The 18,303-nt window shown below is 46.2% G+C and overlaps 1 protein-coding gene across 1 annotated transcript in view; it reads right to left on the bottom strand.

Annotated features, from left to right (window-relative positions):
* CNN3 (calponin 3) overlaps positions 1 to 17,581 on the bottom strand; it is a 28,499-nt gene extending 10,918 nt beyond the window's left edge. The window contains exon 1 of the mRNA XM_043875982.1: positions 17,293 to 17,581. Coding sequence (XP_043731917.1) covers positions 17,293 to 17,349 — 57 coding nt within the window. The 5' untranslated portion in view covers positions 17,350 to 17,581. The remainder of the gene's footprint in view (positions 1 to 17,292) is intronic.
* Between the last annotated feature and the right edge of the window lie 722 nt (positions 17,582 to 18,303).

Below are 18,303 nucleotides of genomic sequence, written 5' to 3'. Positions count from 1 at the left end.
TTAGGAAAAACATCTCAAAAGATGTCTTTGGGAAAGAGATGAGGAAAACAAATCGTTGGCTCAGCGGGTAAAGAATCCGCCTGCAATTCAGGAGACACAGGATACCCAGAGGTTTGATCTCTGGGTCGGGAAGATCCCCCAGAGAAGGAAATGGCAACCGACTCTAGTATCCTTGCCTGGGAAATCCCGTGGCCAGAGGAGCCTGGTGGGTTACAGCCTGAAGGGTTGCAAAGAGTTGAACTTGACTGAACAACTAAGCGCGCGTGCGCGCGCACACACACACACACACACACACACACACACACACACACGGGTTAAAAGTACAGGTCTCTCTTCACTCCTCCCCCAAACACACACACACACACACACACACACACACATGGGTTAAAAGTACAGGTCTCTCTTCACTCCTCCCCCAAACACACACACACACACACACACACACACACACGGGTTAAAAGTACAGGTCTCTCTTCACTCCTCCCCCAAACACACACACACACACACACACACACACACACGGGTTAAAAGTACAGGTCTCTCTTCACTCCTCCCCCAAACACACACACACACACACACACACACACGGGTTAAAAGTACAGGTCTCTCTTCACTCCTCCCCCAAACACACACACACACACACACGGGTTAAAAGTACAGGTCTCTCTTCACTCCTCCCCCAAACACACACACACACACACACGGGTTAAAAGTACAGGTCTCTCTTCACTCCTCCCCCAAACACACACACACACACACACACACACGGGTTAAAAGTACAGGTCTCTCTTCACTCCTCCCCCAAACACACACACACACACACACACACACACACACACACACACGGGTTAAAAGTACAGGTCTCTCTTCACTCCTCCCCCAAATCCCACATCCTTCCCCCCTCCCCAGGGGTAAGCGCCTGTCCAGTCTGCAAGTTGTCTTCCAGATCGCATTTATCTTACAATAAATCATGTGCAAAACAGCACTAGAAAAAGATCCCCTTCAAAAACAGGCCCTGAGGGCCTAAACTTCCTAATAGTAAAGGGAGCCATAACATCAGATAAACGCCTGCTCCTGCCGGCTGTTAGGAATTGCCCAGCCCTTCCTGGCACTAAGGTCTGAGAAGTTTCCCCCGGAATCCCTACAAGGGGACACTGAATAACAAAGGAAACCAAGCCTCAAAAGCATCTCAACAACTGACCCGAAAGTGCTGTTCCCACACTGCACTAGGGAGCATTCAGCCAGGAGGTGATTTAGTGGAAAGATGGAGCAGTACCTGGCAGAGGAAGAGTGATGATTATATGCGTACAACAAGTGTCTGACGGCCCACTCACACCCAGGATATCCTAGAATCTGCTAAAGAATAAAGGCATGTCTTTCCCATATATTCCTTCTCACCTTTTTTTTGAAACTCCTGTTTTTCTGTAGTTTCTTCTTTCTTTTTAAATTGGAGCATAACTGCTTTATAGTGTTGTTAGTTTCTGCTGTAGAATGAAATGAATCAGCGATATGTATACACATATCCCCTCCCTCTGGGGGCCTCCCTGGTGGCGCAGATGGTAAAGAATCTGCCCGCAATGCGGGAGACCTGGGTTCAATCCCTGGGTCAGGAAGATCCCCTGGAGGAGGAAATGGCAACCCACTCCAGTATTCCTGCCTGGAGAATTCCATGGACAGAGGAGCCTGGCGAGCTACAGTCCACGGGGGCGCAGAGTTAGACCTGACTGAGTGGCTAACACTTCCCTTCCTCTTGAGCCTCGCTCCCACCACCCCCCACCCCACCCCTCTAGGTCATCACAGGGCACTGAGCTGAGCTTCCTTCTGTCCAGCTGCTTCCCACTGGCTACATATTTTACACACGGCAGTGTAAATACATCAATGCTAATCTCCCAAATCACAACCCCCTGGTCTGTGCCCACATGTCAGTTTCTCTCTGTCTGCATCTCTATTCTTGCCCTGTTGTTAAAACCTGAAGCAGACAGACAGGTTTCTTTCTCTGGTAGTTACAACAGCGTCCCCCAAATTTCAGCTGTGCCTGAACTCTCACAGACTGTTTCAAGCCACCAGGACAATCCAGCATTACCCCAAACTCTCTGTAAAATCACATTCAATGTCAGCTTCCCGCTTTCAAGTGATCCAGGTGTGTCTGGCATTCTTCCTTCAGTCTCCTTCTGTATTCCTTCTTCCTTTCACTCAAATGGTGACTGTGTAACAGGCATGATTCAAATGCAAAGACTCTGCCCTAAAAGCTTAAGTTCTAGTGGAAGGAAACAAATACTAAACAAGGTGTGTTGAGACATTCGCCAAAAAAAGTATTCTTGTTATTCAGTCGCTAAGTTGTGTCTGACTCACTGCGACCCCATGGAGAATAAAGAAGGGTATTTAAAAAGAACAGAGTATTTAAACTAAAGGGAGAACAGAAAGACTGGGACCACCAGTCTCAAAACAAGAAACAAATAAGTCAATTTCCACCTGATTTATCAAGATGCCGCTTCCCTTCCTTTATCACTTGTCCCTATTGATACCTCATGCAACACAATGAACAGGCTTTAACAGGGTTTACCCACCCTAAACCCCTCCCCCAACAGATCCGCCAAGCATGTAAAACACCTTGGTAAATTTTTAAGTATTCACGTTGGGGATACAACAGACCAAAGATCACATGCTTTGAAGTCCATCTTCCAAAAACTGTGTTTCCAGTTCCAGAGTGACCTAAGGAACTTAACTCTGGCGACCTCATTTCTTACAAGTAGTCTTCTTCCTTCCAAGATCACTGTGAAGAGGAAGCCCATCTCAAGGCCTCACACACACACACACACACCCCTCCGAATTAACACTAGCCATTTATATCAGCTTGAAACTGTGCAACTCAGATTGCAACTCAAATTGGTCTTTTAACTGAGATCACATCTGGTCTCAGGAATTAATGAAGCTCAGGTTCTTGAAGTCCCATCACAGAAAGAATTCAGTGACAGACAAAATGATAGGTAAGAAGTGATTTAGAAACTCACTCGACAAGAGTGTGAGCTATCCCAGAAGGTGAAGAGTGGACCCAGGATATGGGGCTGTCAGTTTTTATAGAGGTGGGTAATTTCATAGGGTGGGCTTCCCAGGCAGCTCAGTCGTAAAGAATCCGCCTGCCAATGCAGGAGATGCAGGTTTGATCCCTGGGTCTGGAAGATCACCTGGAGAAGGAAATGGCATAACCTACTCTAGTATTCTTGCCTGGGAAACCCCATGGACAGAGGAGCCAGGCAGGTTACAGGCCATGGGGATGCAAAAAAGTCACATACAACTCTGTAACTAAACAACAGTTACATAGGGTAATGAGTGGGAGGAGTATTTTAGCTATTTTGGGGAAGGGGTGGGGACTTCCAGGAATTGGGCCACTGCCACTTTTTGACTTTATTGCAGGATTGCAAGCCTTTAAGTCATGGCACCTGTGGGTGCATCATCTAGCTTGCTGATGTGTTACAATGAACATACAATAAGGCTCAAGATCTAGTGGAAGTCAACTCCATTTGGTTCTAGTCAGTTTATGTAGTGTCCTTGGGCTCTGTCGTTCTTTTAAAGGTTATGCCCTGGCCCCTTCCCTCTGGTTTCAAGCTTGAGTACAGAACCTGTATGAATCAAATCCCACACTAACCTGTTCTCTTTACCATCCACAATTCAAAAAGAACATGCCACTGCAGACAGGCTCATCCCACATACTGCCCATAACTCCTGTCCATTCCCATCACCACACATCTCCACTCTTTTCCTGCCTGTCTTTGCATTCCAAATTCTTGTTCTTTTCAGATTACTGCTGGTGAAAGGGATAAAGTATTTTTTTAAGTGGGTTTCTCAGAAAAGCAGCAGATTCACAAACACAGAGAACAAAACAAGTAGTTAACACCTGGGGGAGCAATTTAGGAATTTAGGGATGGGGCAGTGGGAGGTACAAACTGTTGGTTGTACACTAGATTCAAGGATGTATTGTACAACATGGGGAATATAGCCAAGATTCTGTGACAATTATAAATGTAACGTAACCTTTAAAAGTTGTACAACATTTTTTTAAATTTCTTGAATAAATAATAAAAGTGTAAAATTGAAGGAAAAAAAAAGATGTAGCTGGTACAAATGTTCAGTCTACTATCCTCAGCTTTAAACACTGGATTAAAATTGGCTCCTGTGGGAATGATAAATACCAAGTGCCAGACAACAGCTTCTCCAGGGAAGAGAGAAGCATGGGACTGGGGGCTCAACTGTACTTTTAACATACTTTTTTTCCCCCTAAATGGGAAAAAAAAGTTTTTTTTTTTAACTTAAAAAGTTAAAGGCAGCTTTATATCTTATGGAGAGTAGGGGGTAGGAATTCTAGAAAAAAATCACTTTACATTGATGTCAAGATACACTGCAACTTCCTCAAGTTCACTATAGAATCTGAGATTCATCCTATGGCCTGAACTTACTAAATATTTACAGGAAATGACTATATATTCCCAAGCTATGGAAAGCCACATCTGCCTGCGGTAAACCAGAGCAACATCTAAGGGTGTTTAAAATGTGGGCCCTTCTCTGAGAGGTACAGCTGAATCTTCAGATCAAGGTAGCAATATATGGCACCAGCACAAAATTTCCCCTCCAAATGTGTATAGTCAAACAAATACAAAAATACTATGACTCAACATATGAACACTGTGAAATTAACAAGAAATTAGAGATTTTAAAATAACTTAAGAGGAGCTGATCCAGGGCCTAAAGCAAACAGTGTAACTAACAGGAAACTGCAGAAACAACAGAATGTCAACTTTGTCTTCTCTATCTAGAAAATGACCATCAGACTACAGCATTTAGAATATAGATAGTTAAAAAGTAGATTTAGAAAGTTAAAACTTAAACAAGGAGGAAGTAATCATAGAGGCTGGATTCCCAGAAAAATCCAGACTCAAAATAATGATGAGAAAAGATGTGCATGCTGAATAGCTTCCTGTGTAAGAAATCTTGGCAAACAGCAGTTAATAGGAACCTAGAGAGGGGCCCACTCCTCCCCACTCCCACCCAAAAACAAGGGCCCCTCCTTTACAGGCTGAAGAGCCTGGCTGTCATGCTTGAGTGGACTCCAGAAAAGGTGTGTTGGCACTTAGGGGACAGGACAGTCACCGCCAGGAGCCAGTGTAGGTATGCAAGGCACATCCAAGAACACCTGGCCGTGTCTTCTTGACGACAGAAGAGACTTCAGTCATCTTGCCACCCTTACAGCCCATGCCTGCCCATCGTGGATACTCAGCAAATTGTTTCTTCATTCACCAACAGTATTACCAGACTAGGGAAATGCCACAGATTTAAAAATCTCTCCTGTTACCGAAAGGCATCTGCATTTGAATGCCTGACTCTTATGGGCATCACTTCTCCTTGATCTACCAATCTAGTCATCTTAGATGGATCACTAGGGACATATCTGTTTTACTTTCTGATAAAAGTCCCTTATGTCTATGGCACTCCTGAAGCCCAGTTTTGTAACCCTAGAAGTAGGGCCAGGTCAGAAGGAACAACCGTGCCCACTGTGCTGATCTGCATCAAGGCGGGAGGGGCTCCCAGGGATGGGTACCCAGAGGCTAAGAGTTAGATCTCTGCTCTTCTGTTTTGGTAATTAATGATTTGAAACTATTGGACACACTTATTAAACTTACAGAACATAAATCGGGAATAGTTAAAAAGAAACAAAATTCGTATTCTGAAAGATCCTAGCTTAATAAACAAATTCTTCAAGATAAATGTAAAATCCTGCCCCAAAGTTCTAGAACTAACTAGTAATGCTTACTTAGTGATCCTAAACAAAGTGAATGCTATCTTGGTCTGCAGAGGTCTACAATTATTTATGAACTACATACTATTGCTCATCTTATTTGTTTGATGAAAACAGCCTCATGAGGTAAATCAAGGAAAGGATTATTTAAATGAAACAAATGTGAGGAGTATGTGAACTATAAAGCCTTAGGCAATTATCATCACCCCTACTTTAGAGACTCAAAAAAATCAACCTGCCAAAGCACGGATTGTAATCTTCCTTCAAACCACGTCATCAGGTGATGACATTGATCAAAACAGAACGGGTTAGTGCTTTGTAGTCAAACAAAAGAGTGAGTTAATAATCCCACTGTACCCCGGTAGTCAGTTCTGTGTGCCACACTCTAAAAGAAGACATTGACAAACTGGGATCAGTTTCCAGAAGGAGCAAATTGGCTGGGGAAAAGATTAGGAAAACCGTATACAGCCTATCATGAGAGACTGGTCAGCTGGGAACGGCTATGTTTGACCTGCAAGGGTCTCTGGGGGCAGGCAAGACAGACTAGTACCACCTAACCATGTAGATGGACGTCACGTAGAAGAGGGAGTGATTTATTCTGAATGCCACACAGACGGTGGACTCCGGACAGATCGTAAGGAGCCAACTAGAGGCACAAAGGAGGGGAGGAGACATGCACATATGCAGCACAGGTGGCAAGGACACAACTTAGAGACTAAACAAGATTTTCAAGCACTTGTCTCCTCATAGAACTGTGTGTGTGTGTGTGTGTGTGTGTGTGCATGCACATGCACTCAGTCACTCAGTTGTGTCCAACTCTCTGCAACCCCATGGACTGTAGCCCGCCAGGCTCCTCTGTCTATGGAATTTTCCAGGCAAGAACACTGTATCAGGTTGCCATTTCCTACTCCAGGGGATCTCACGGACCCAGAGATTGAACCTACATCTCATGCATTGGCAGGCAGATTCTCTACCACTGTGCTACCCAAGAAGCCTCTTAAATAATCTGATTCGGGCATGTGAACAGCACTAAAAATTCTTCCTTTCTTTTTCTGTAATTACAAGTATCATGGCAGTAGTTTTTTTGGAGCTTGAGAATGTCTGTTCATTGGTAAGTTTGCTTCATAGGATAAGTCTCAGAGTTCATTATGACCTGAGGAAGAAGGCATGAAATCCACTCTCATATCCCAAGTGTCAACTGTAAACTCCTCTCTCCCCATCTTGGAAGCCCTCTCCACTTCCAGACCACTGACCACGCTCACCCAAGTGTTCCCAGCTGCCTACCCTGGCACAGAGTCAGAACACACACACTGCCCCCTACTCTGAGCTTCTGATGGACAACAGTGGAAAGTAGGCCAAGGAGAAACAGACCCCACCATCTCATTAGCTTTCAGGGGAGCTCCTCTTGGGGGTCCCTTTCTGCTTACTATGATGGAGTCTGCCCATTGGAGAGATGGCTTTATACAACCAGCAAGAACAGGATTGAAACATCTTATTTTACACGTAGGATAGATGTTGGCTAGAGATATTTCATGAGAGTCTTAAGATGTATTGTCTGTGCAAGCTATCACTGTCTTTTTTTTTTCCCCATGAAAACTAGAGGGAAGGAATTTTCCATGAGGGCACTCTTGCATCTCAACAGTAAAAGCTAACTCCACACATTGTACCTGATTGTAATGCAATCTGAGAGCACAGAAAGGGAGGGAGAAAGTGAGTTTCTCTGGAAGCACGGAAGCCTCCGTCAGATGGCTGCACCCAACACCAAAGTATCCTGGACGCTGTGTCACGGAGGCTCGCTGCTCACCCAAGCAAAAATAACAAAATCAGCCCAACTTCGCATCCCTTCCAATCAAGGACCGAGGAAGGGAATGGAGAGAGAGTGGTGCCCAGGCTGCAAAGGGGGCTCCAGGAGGACTGAGCAGAGAAGCGGCTGAATCAACAGCATTTTCCACATGCAGGCCTTGGCCTGGCCCCTCTTCTGCTCCTCCTGTGTATGCCATCAGATATCAGGGGCTCTGTGAGAAGAGCAACACAGCACCCCCCACAGAAAAAGCGACGTCTTATCCACCTCGCTTCTGTTTCTCTGGTCCTCGTCCTTTTTATCGTGTGGGCGGAAAAGTTCATTTGGCTTTTTGTAACATGGGCAAATCTGAAAGAACTTTTTGACCAACCCAATACCTTCCCAGATTTTCATGGCAAAGCTTCTTCTCTGGGCTGCTTTGCTCCCAGCCGCCATGTGTATTGAGCCCTGGTCTTTATCTAGTCCATCAATGGGCAGAGACTACCCCTATTTTGTCTGAAACGAGCGCATCTTCAGTTGAACCTGCTGCCAGCCTCAAATACTGTCCTGTTTCTCTTCTCTATCAAGACAGTCCTCTCCATTCCCTCACTTAGTACTTATTCCTAAACCCCACTCCACTCCCATCAGAAATTTGCTCTACTGAAAATAATCTCTTAAAAGGTCACCAGTGATCTCTCTGTGGCCAAGTCTGGTGGCCTGTTTCCTTTTCTGGGGCTCTCTGCAGCACTCCTGGGACCCCCTCCCACCTCTCTTCCTTCTTGTTAAAAGATCCGGAGCTTTCCCCTCTGGTCTGCCTTCTCCTCCTCCCTCGAGAGATGCCAATTTGCCCTGAGTTCTGACCTCAAATTAAAATGGTTAGGAGCATGCACCCCAGAAACTGAATGCTCTATTTAGAATCCCATCTCTGCCATGCCTATTTCCTCACCTGTATGTCAGAGATCATTAATAACAATCACATCAGAAGGTGCCAAGAAGAATCAATGACTTCATTTACATAAATCTTAAGAACCCAATAAATGTTAACCCTTCACTTTCTATCTACATTTTGCTGGCCACTCCTGTCCAGCTACTCTTTGATAGCTATTTTGATAGTTATCATTTTGATGCCAACTGAGCTGTTTTTAAAAAAAATTATAGTTAAATAATTTAAGAAAGAGATGCCCTCACTCCATTCTTTAGCCTCATCTCATTGCCAACTCCCACTTGAGTCTGGTGGAGGTGACAGATGGAGTAGGGGCCACAAATGTCACCGATTCAAGACTTGAAAATAAAGAACTAAAGCAAGTGACCTGAACTTCGACAAGGCTGCTCTGATAGTTTTGTTTTTAACATCAAGAGGAAACCTCCCTTCTTTTTTTGAACCATTAGTGGGAACTAGTCAACTGTTTTTAGGCAGCAAGTTGGCAATATCCATAAGCACATTTAAATGTTGGATCAGAAGTTATACACTTTTCCACACAAGTGCCTTTTTAAGGAAATATCCACCAGTAGGGAAGTAATGGAAGTCCACACAATAGACTATAATTCAATTTCTAAAACATCCAAATGATATTTAAAGTTGTACAAGCAGTTGGGTGGGGGTAAGGGATACAGGATACTTTCGCTTCTTTACTTTCATATTTCGGTACTGTTTGCATTCTTCCTGACAAATATTTCATTCATAAAATAAGGATCAAAAAAGAAAAGAGGTTCTCATAGGCAAGGAAGAGGGCATCCCAAGGTAGATGCATCGTATTCATGCAGCGATGACTTGTCCAAGGTCACGGGCTTGGCAGGGATTCATCCAGCCCACGTGTGGCTCCAAAGCCTGAGTCTTTTCTACCCCTGAACGTTCTCCCACTCCCACCCTTCTAACTAAGCTGAGACAGAACTCTCTAAGCTAGCACAGGCAACTCTGCGGCCTGCAGACAAAGGATTAAGAACCGAGAACAGGGTGGTGGCTTAGATTCTGTGGCTTAAAAAGTCCTTCCAACTCAGGGAGATGTGAGAAGGCATCCAAAAACAACCAGCACCATCACTGCAGCAGATCGGTGCACCGTGAACTTGCTGCGGCTTTGATTCAAACCAGCCCCGGAATCTGTAGTCTCGAAGGGTGTTGCCAGCATGGTTCAAAAGTTCATAATAAGAGATTTGGCAGAGATGCTTCAGACTAAAAGCATTTCAGTTCTTCCACTGGCCCCTATAAAAAGTAGCTTCCTTCCACATGCATGTTTCAGAAAATGCTGGAAGGGGTGTCAACAGCAGAGTTGTCACTGAAAGGAGAAACAGAAAATGAAAAAAACGAAGCCCAGAGAGGAAGAAATTTAGGAACAAAACCTGGCAGGCAAAGCCCATGTGTGTGTGTGCGTGCGTGTGCGTGTGGCCGAGGTGAGGTTGGGGGAGGGGGTTTTATTCACATCCAGGCCTCTGAAGAAAGGGAAAGACAGAGATGAATGCACGTCCATTCAGGGGAAGTGATCTGGCTGTGGGAGCACTCTGAAGAGCCGCCCTAAGGTTCCAGCTCAGCTCCTAAGGGCCAAGGACTCCAACAAGCTCAAAATGTGCTATTTCATATAAGCAGAGTTTCTATACTCAATTAGAAGTATGATTGCTGTTGCTATTTTTGCTTCCAAAGTAGAATCACATGTTGGAGTTATAAGAGACTCACTACACATGGCATTGATTATTTTCTCTATTTCCTCCCACGTGAAACAAAAGGAGGGAGGGAAAACTGCAATCATAAAGCACTCTCGCCATCCAATTGAGGAGCCTTCTGCAGCACTAGGCAGGCAGAGAGGCTTAAGATAATGATGAAAGATTAGTATGCAAACATCTGAGAAGAGGAAAGAAGAACGAACGATATCATAGCCAGCGTGCCTAGCCACTCAGCAGCTGGGATCCCTTGGAAGACGTGTGGGGGAAGAGGGGAAAGTGCCATAAATGCTTAGGTTATGACTTGCCCAGAGCGCCTCCTCTCTTTGCACTTGAATCCCTAACTCCTGACCTTCCCAGGGCGGATATGCCTGCCCCACACTCACACCCTGAAGCTTCCTGGCCCTGGGAGGAAGGAAGACATTGAAGAGGATCCCTCCCTACCGACCAAGGGGAAGCTAGGAATTAAGTCTTTTCTCCTCATGGACTTGCTTCACACAGGTCTAGGGAGAACCTTCCTAAGACGATTTGAGACTGACGGTCTCCAGTGACAACACCACAAGGTAAATATGTTTATCAGTCCACTGCGGAGGAATACCTACCCTGTCTGAAATCCAGAAATGAAAGGTGTATCTTGTCTAACAGAAATCGATTTCTTAGGAAGAAAAAGCCAAGTACTGGTACACCCAGAAAGCAAAGCCTCTAGCCCTACACAGAAGTCCACGGCCCTGAGGGCAGTGTGACAGAGACAGCCCAGGGTTCACTGCAGGACTCCGTTACAGGTTGCTGGGGGAGAAGGTATGGATCAGGACTTGGGGAGCAGATCACAGTCCTGAGTTAGAAATAGAGAGTTACTGCTTGGCCTCTGTAGTCCCGGATCTGCCAGAAGCCTCCTTCAGACACAGATTGGTGCGTGAATATCCGAGTCCTCAAGATAATCTCAAAATCTAGAAGGTAAAAGAAGCTGGGGTGAACCAGCTGAACTGGTTAGGACTGAACCTAACCAGTTAGGACTGAATCTAACCAGTAGAGCAAAATGGAACAATTGCTAACATGTACGAAATGTGTACTTTGGGTTCTAGGTATTATCTGAAACACGTTACATAGATTGTCTTGCTTATTTCACCCCAAACCCTACAGATAGGTACTAGCATACCCACACTTGACAGATGAGACACTGAGAGGTTATTTGCCCAAAGTCACGGGGTAAGAGGCAGAACCAAGATTAGGAGCCAGTCAGAGCCTCCAGGGCCACCAGGTTCTACTTTCTCATGGAGAAGAACGTAAGAGGGGACCCACCTGACATCTTCAAGTTCACAAAGATTCCCATGGTCATGTTTTCATAAAATTTGGAAAATACTTTTCTTTTGTAATGACGAACTCTAAATTGTATAAGCTTCAGGCCCCACAGTGTGAATCAACCACAGGCTCAAAAAACCCTTAACAAAAACCTGAGCACAAGTACATATGAATAACCATTAAGAGTCCACATGGCTAGAGCTCAGAGTTCAGGAAAGCCAAGGCACATAGTAAATGCTATAGAAGGATGCCTAGAAGAAAATCAAACCTGCAAAAAAAATTCTAACAAGCTCCTTCCCGTGACCTAGTCATATTGAGATGAGAAATAAGCATTTCCCCTCTCTCTTAGATATAATGGTCATGACTGGCTGAAAAACCAAAACCACCCAACTGTGCCTTTTTTTAAATGTAATATATAATATTAACTGGGGTTCCTGATACACTGTTCAGTGAAAAGAAAACAATCACTGATCTCATGATCCCACCTACAAGGGAAAAACGCCTAGAGAAATAGAGGATCTGACTCTTGTTGATGATGGTAGCAGCAAGATCTTCACTGTCAAGCTCACTTTGGGAATTTTAAAGGACAGAGGTAGACAGATTGCACAATTTCCACAAAGAAAAGAACGTAAAAAGCTGTAGATCATAGGATAATGTTTGATAATGATCCTTATTAATATTCCAGAGGAAATAAGTCTTAAGTATTTTAAATGGGTAACAGGTACCTCTTCTCAATTTAGCAAACTGTGTTTTCTTTGGGTTTTTTCCTCATAGCTCAGTCAGTAAAGAATCTGCCTGCAATGAAGGAGACCTGGGTTTGATTCCTGGATTGGGAAGATTCCCTGGAGAAGGAAATGGCAACCAACTCCAGTAATCTTGCCTGAAGAATCCCATGGATAGAGGAGCCTAGCAGGCTACAGTCCATGGGGTTGCAAGAGTTGGACACAACTTAGCGACTAAACCACTTTAAATGGGTAGTTAAGTACCTCTTCTCAATTCAGCAAACTGTTTTTCCTTTAATTTTTTGGTCAAGACAAGAAAACAAACCCCAAAAGCAGGCAAATCACAATGGTACACCCCTCCCAGGAGTGGCACATATCCAGGTGGGCTTAAGGGCCACTTCGCAGGAGGCCTTTTGGGAGGTGACCTGACAGAGTCTTGCAGAGGGGATCTCTACTGTTCCTCCCTAACCTGGGAGTCTAAGAAAGAACTTCAACAACAAGAAGGAATTATCTCAGTGATAAATTTTCAGTGTAGTATTAACAATGAAAAGAAACTGAAGAAAAATGAACTATAAAAATCACCATCTCCTTCAAAAATTTCACACTTGTACCACAGAATTCTTTACATAGACCTCTCAAACACTGCTACTTTCCAGTTACGAGAGACAGCAAAATCTATTCCTGATGAATAAATTCATTAAATCAATAAATACTTATTGGGCATCCATTATGTGCCAAGTAGTATTCTAAAAGATAGATTTTTGAGATATCTCACCAGTGAATAAGACAAAGATCCTACTGCTGGTGTAAAGAGGTAATAAACAAAAAGTTCTAAATTAAAAAGCTATTACTGAACTGTAAAGTCAAAAAAAAGCTAAAGTTAAACCTATCCATACGTTTCTATCAGGATTCTCTGGCAGCAAAACGAGGCAGACCACCTTAGAGATCAGTTGACAGCAGGAGTCCACTATCACCCCAGGGTTACTCTGATCTGTGGGGCAAACTGCTTGTCCAAATGGCACTGGGCGGGCAGGGTCTCAATGGGACATCTGGTAATAATATTTAATTATATTTAATTATTACTCTATGATGGCTTAACTTACTTTTTAAAGACTTACAATTTTAGTAGTAAGTCTTCCAAAGTGGTTTTTGTCTGTTGAGGGATACCATCTTGAAACCAAGAAGACTGTGTGAGAAGCTACTTTGCTCAAATCAGACATTCCCTGGGAGCAGAAAACTGTGAGTGTGCATTCCAATTCCATTCTTCTTAATATCTCAATTAGACCCCTCCCCAAAAACATGCCCAGGTAAGAATCACTGCATCTCCACTCACTCCTGCCCCACGGCTCACTCCTCCACTTCCCTGAGAACTGTAAGTGCCCCTGCAGCACTTGCTCTAAGACTGATGAGGGCATACTTCACGGCATCCTCAGCTTTACAAGGAAGTACCCTGGATTCCCAGGTGGCGCGGTGGTCAAGAATCCGCCTGCCAGTGAAGGAGCTGCAGGAGACCAAGCAAGGTTTGATCCCTGCGCTGGGAAGATCCCCTGGAGGGGGAAATGGCAACCCACTCCAGTATTCTTGCCTGGGAAATCCCATGGACAGAGGAGCCTGGCAGAGTTGGACATGACTGAGCACGCATGCATGCACCCTGACTCCAACATCAGAGCCAAGTGTCGGAAATGCTGTGCTTCCCTTCGAGGCCTGTCACGTTTCCATGGTTCATAAGGCACAGAGGTATTTACCTCCGGTCCCTTAGATGCAGTCAAGGGCCTGGCTCAACCTGTATGACCCATGTAAGACCTTTCTACTTTATGTTTCCATCTCTCACTGAACTATCTACACCAGCTCCTATATTTTCCTGGACCTTCTACTACATTATAGACTTTGTAGATTGCAAGTTATGATCCTTTTCTTCTTATTAGAGAGAGATTGTTATACTGCAGGCTAAAGGATTCTACTTTTTTTAGTCTGTTTCCAAACATCTTGCCAATTAAAAACAAAAAAAAATCTGTATGTTCTGCCATGTATTATTATCTTCTCAAACAGGTATCTTAAATTGACTGATTTTCCCTTGAAATTTTATTAATTAAAGCTATCTGAGATCAAAGGCTTCCTCAATTCAATGATGAACTGCTTTCACAGCTCAAATATAAATAGGCTAAAGGCTTTTTAAAATAAAATGGAATATTTAAAGAGGCAGTGACATATAAGTCTAAGAAATACCAATGCTAATTTTCTTTTCTAAGAATTAATATCCACAACATACTCATTGAGTACTTACTACAAGCCAGACACATCTCAGTAACACAAACTTTAGAAGTGGTAACTATTACTTCCCTGGTTTACTGATTAGGAAACTAGGACAGAAATATCAAATAACTTGCCCAACATCATTCAAGGCAGTTAAGTGGCAAGGGGGGATTAGAACCCACATCTGCCTCACTCCAAGGTCCATACCACACTACCAACCCCCCACATGGTTAAATGAGGTTTTAAGAAAAAAAAAAACTGACATTTAAGCAACCTATCATAGAGAAAAAGCAAGTTATGTTATGCAATACATAGAGAAAAAGCAAGAAGAAATCAAAAGCTATCCAAATAAAGCAGTGTCAAAGTTGAAGTTCCACAGACTCACTCACCAGGTGGTTCTGAGCCCTCAGCTGAAATGTATTATCTCATACAAAGAATTAGCAAACAGGGATATTTAAAACAGCATTAAATGAATAACCATGATGCCAGGAAGTGACAGGTGGATAGCAAAAATAGCGGGGAGGGGGATAGACAATAATGACTGGTAACAGAACAGCCCTAAGTACTCCACTAAACTAAGACATCACTCTTCGAGTTAAAATTCTTAGAATATTCCAACTCTCTCCTGTGATCTTGAGCAAATCACACCTCTCTGAGCTTCAGCATCCTGATCTGTAAACGATGTTGGGTAATCCCAGGAATCCTCCCCATCTCAGAGGGCTGCTCTGCTGTGGAGATCAAAAGACTTCCTATGAAAGGATACTGTCTGAAAGAACCATATAAATGAAAGGGGTTATTAAAGGTTGGTTTGATGCTTAAAGGGATAAACCCACAGTTATACAAACCAAAAGTTAAAACCAACTTTCCAAAGATCCTGAAAGCTGAGGTTTTACTATTTTTAAAAATGTATAAAAAAACAGTGATCTAGCCTCAGTCTATGCACTTCCTTCAGTCTACTCAATAATAAGTAGGAAAGGGGCAGAAGTTGCTTCATTAATCAGCAAAAAGGTGATATTAACAACCAAGAAAAGTCAGTCACTTGAAGGACTGCCAAGGTTATCAGTACCTCATTTACAACGCAAAAGGTGGAGACTTAAGGGTTGCCATGCAAGTATCTCAAGGGCAAATTAACGTGCACAAGCCAGGCCAGGCTATTACATCCAGCTGATTCCACTGAAAGGATTCCTAAAGGTCCACTTGCAAACCTTGGGAAGAACAGCACAATAGTCTACGGGTTTTCAATTGGTGGGGTTTGTACTCACAAACCACTCATTTTCTGTTCTTCAAAATAATGTTCAGGAAACCGTTTTCTAACAGGGGCAACACTCTTGACAAGGTAAAAGATCTAAATTTCAATTTTAGATACACAAACTAAAATCAACTGCTTGCTTCAAAGATTGTTTAGAATTTAGTAACAACTGAATTAACAATATGATGTGGAGACTATATCAGGGATTGAGCAGAGCCACAATCCTCCCTTGGGGTGTGACAATGGTGCGCTTCATGGTCCCTAGGTAATTCCCTCCACACTTCCTACACGCCCAACGCTGGGATGTTACAGTTCTGACAATGCCGGTGAATTCTGCCAGAGGTAGGACGGTTTGGTGGCAATCCTGACATGCCTCGGCTCCCGGGAGGTTAATGGGAATTAAACCACAGCAGCCCTCCTTTGTGGCGCTTTGGCCAGAACAGCAGAAAGGAGACAATGAGCGTTCTGTGCGCAGTTCCGCGCGGATTGGCTGTTCTCTCCCCCCAGAAACCCCTGATGTCATGGGCTTGGAATGCAGGGAGGGAGGAAGGAAGGAGCGGGTTTGGGGAGGGGGACGCCTCTCATCTCCTTCCCAGACCGAAAGTCCCAAAGATAAACTCAACGCATTCTTATGCTGGGCAAAGTGGCAAAACAGAGCGTTACCAAAGCCCAATCACTCCAAACTACAGTCCACCTCGGCAAATACACCCTGAACAAAAGCAACGCACGAAGATTTCCTGGACACCGTTAAAGTCTAACGTACTACAAACTTCAGTGTTTTGGGTTTTTTAAGAAAAATAAAAAGCTCAAGTCTACCGCGGATATCCCCGACGTGGCGCGCTCAGGCTTTGTCTCCTCTTGCTGCAAAAGCAGCAGCAATTGGCACCGGGATTCGAAAACCAGGAAGGGTTCTGGCCGGCTCCCGTCCTTCCGGTGGTCCTAAGGCCCTTGCGTGGGGCCGCTCAGCGGTCTCCCACCCGGCAAGAGGCGAGGAACAATGGGGACCCAGTTTGCCCACTTAGCCGCCTAACTTTACTCGCGGCTTTGAATTCCGCCCGGGGGCTAGAGTGGGTGAAGGTGCAGGGTCTGCCAGGGGCCCAGGCCGGAGTGGATGGCGGAGGCTGCTCGCTGGGTCCCCAGCCGCGCCGACGGGCCCCACCTAAGGGCGAATGACCAGGCCGGAGCGCCCCCTTCACGGAGGGGTGCGTCCTGCAGCCGCGGACCCGCTCCTGGAACCAAGGGACGGCGCTGAGGGATTCCAAGAGCCTGGGAACCCACCGCCCGTCGCTAGCCTCGGCCCGCGGCGCTGGAACAAAGCCAGCAGAGCGCCCGGGAGCCTGCGCTTGCAGCCGGGGACAGGACGGGGACGCGCAGAAACTCTCGCGCACCCCCTTCCCCGCCCCGACATCTACTATCCGCGAAGCCCGCCAGCCAAGGCGCGCGGGGAGAAGCGCGGCCCCGGCCACCCGGGTCTCAGGGTCCCGGGGCGGCGCCCTGCATCCCACCTCTGGCCCCAGGGTCCCGCCCCACCCGAGCCCAGGCATACCTTGTTCTTGACCTCGGCCGACAGCCCATAGGAAGGGCCCTTGTTGAAGTGGGTCATGATGATTCGGGGGCGGGAAGAGGCTGAGTTCGGGTCCGGGGGTTTCTTCCACTCGGTTTCCCCGCTCCTGGCCCCCAGGAGTGGCCTCACTACAAGATGCTCGGAGCTCGCTCTCCTGGGCGGCGCAGGAGTCGCCGGGACGCGGCGGCGGGACGCGGGCGGTGCCTCGGCTACTCGGTCGGACGAGGTCCCCCAGACGCTCCCGCTCGACTCCGGAGTCCCGCACGAACTGCCCCCCACCGCCTCCCCCGGACTTTCAGGGATTGGCCGACTAGCCCGACCAATGGAGGGCCGCCGCCTCCCGCGTCTCCGGAGATGGGGCGGCGCGGCCAATTGAAGGGCGGCGGGCGCCGCGCTCCCTCCCGGCGCGGGTCTCTGGCCCCGGTCCCCGCCCTCACGCCTTGCAGGGGCGAAGCGGCCCCTCCTCCAGGCCTGGCGGAGCCGGCAGCGCCGGCGGAGGCCTGCCCCGCAATGGGAGTCGCCCTGGCTCCCGGGGGCTTCGTAGCGGCCCGGAGTTCGCGTCAACTTCCAGGCATCCGCTTGCGGCCAGCAAAGGAGAGGGAAGCCCACCAGGGCTGACCCGTGGCTGATCCACCGCCTCCTTCTGCCTCCTCCCTGGCTAAAGACCCCGCGCGCGCAGGTGGCGGGCAGGACCCCTCCATTCGATGCGGGGAGCAGTCTTGGAGCCCCTGTGCCCAAGAAAGGGGGGGCCCCCTCCTCCGACACCTGCTGCTTCCTCCCTTACCCTGCAGCTTCCCACACCTGTTGGTCTGACCTCTCCACGGCTGCCGTCCTGAGAACAGTCAAGGCTTCGGGCCAAATTCGAGCTCACTCTGTGTGTGCTGTACGGAAAAAGTGGGGAATGTGCCATGGCAGAGCCTGGGCATTTTAAGTCATTTTCTGGATTCGCACCAACTCCTTTTTACAAGCATCTTTTATCCAGGGTTCAACTAA

This window comes from Cervus elaphus, chromosome 20 (assembly GCF_910594005.1).
Source record: "Cervus elaphus chromosome 20, mCerEla1.1, whole genome shotgun sequence".
Taxonomy (NCBI): domain Eukaryota; kingdom Metazoa; phylum Chordata; class Mammalia; order Artiodactyla; family Cervidae; genus Cervus; species Cervus elaphus.
This window is presented reverse-complemented; position numbering and strand designations above follow the sequence as displayed.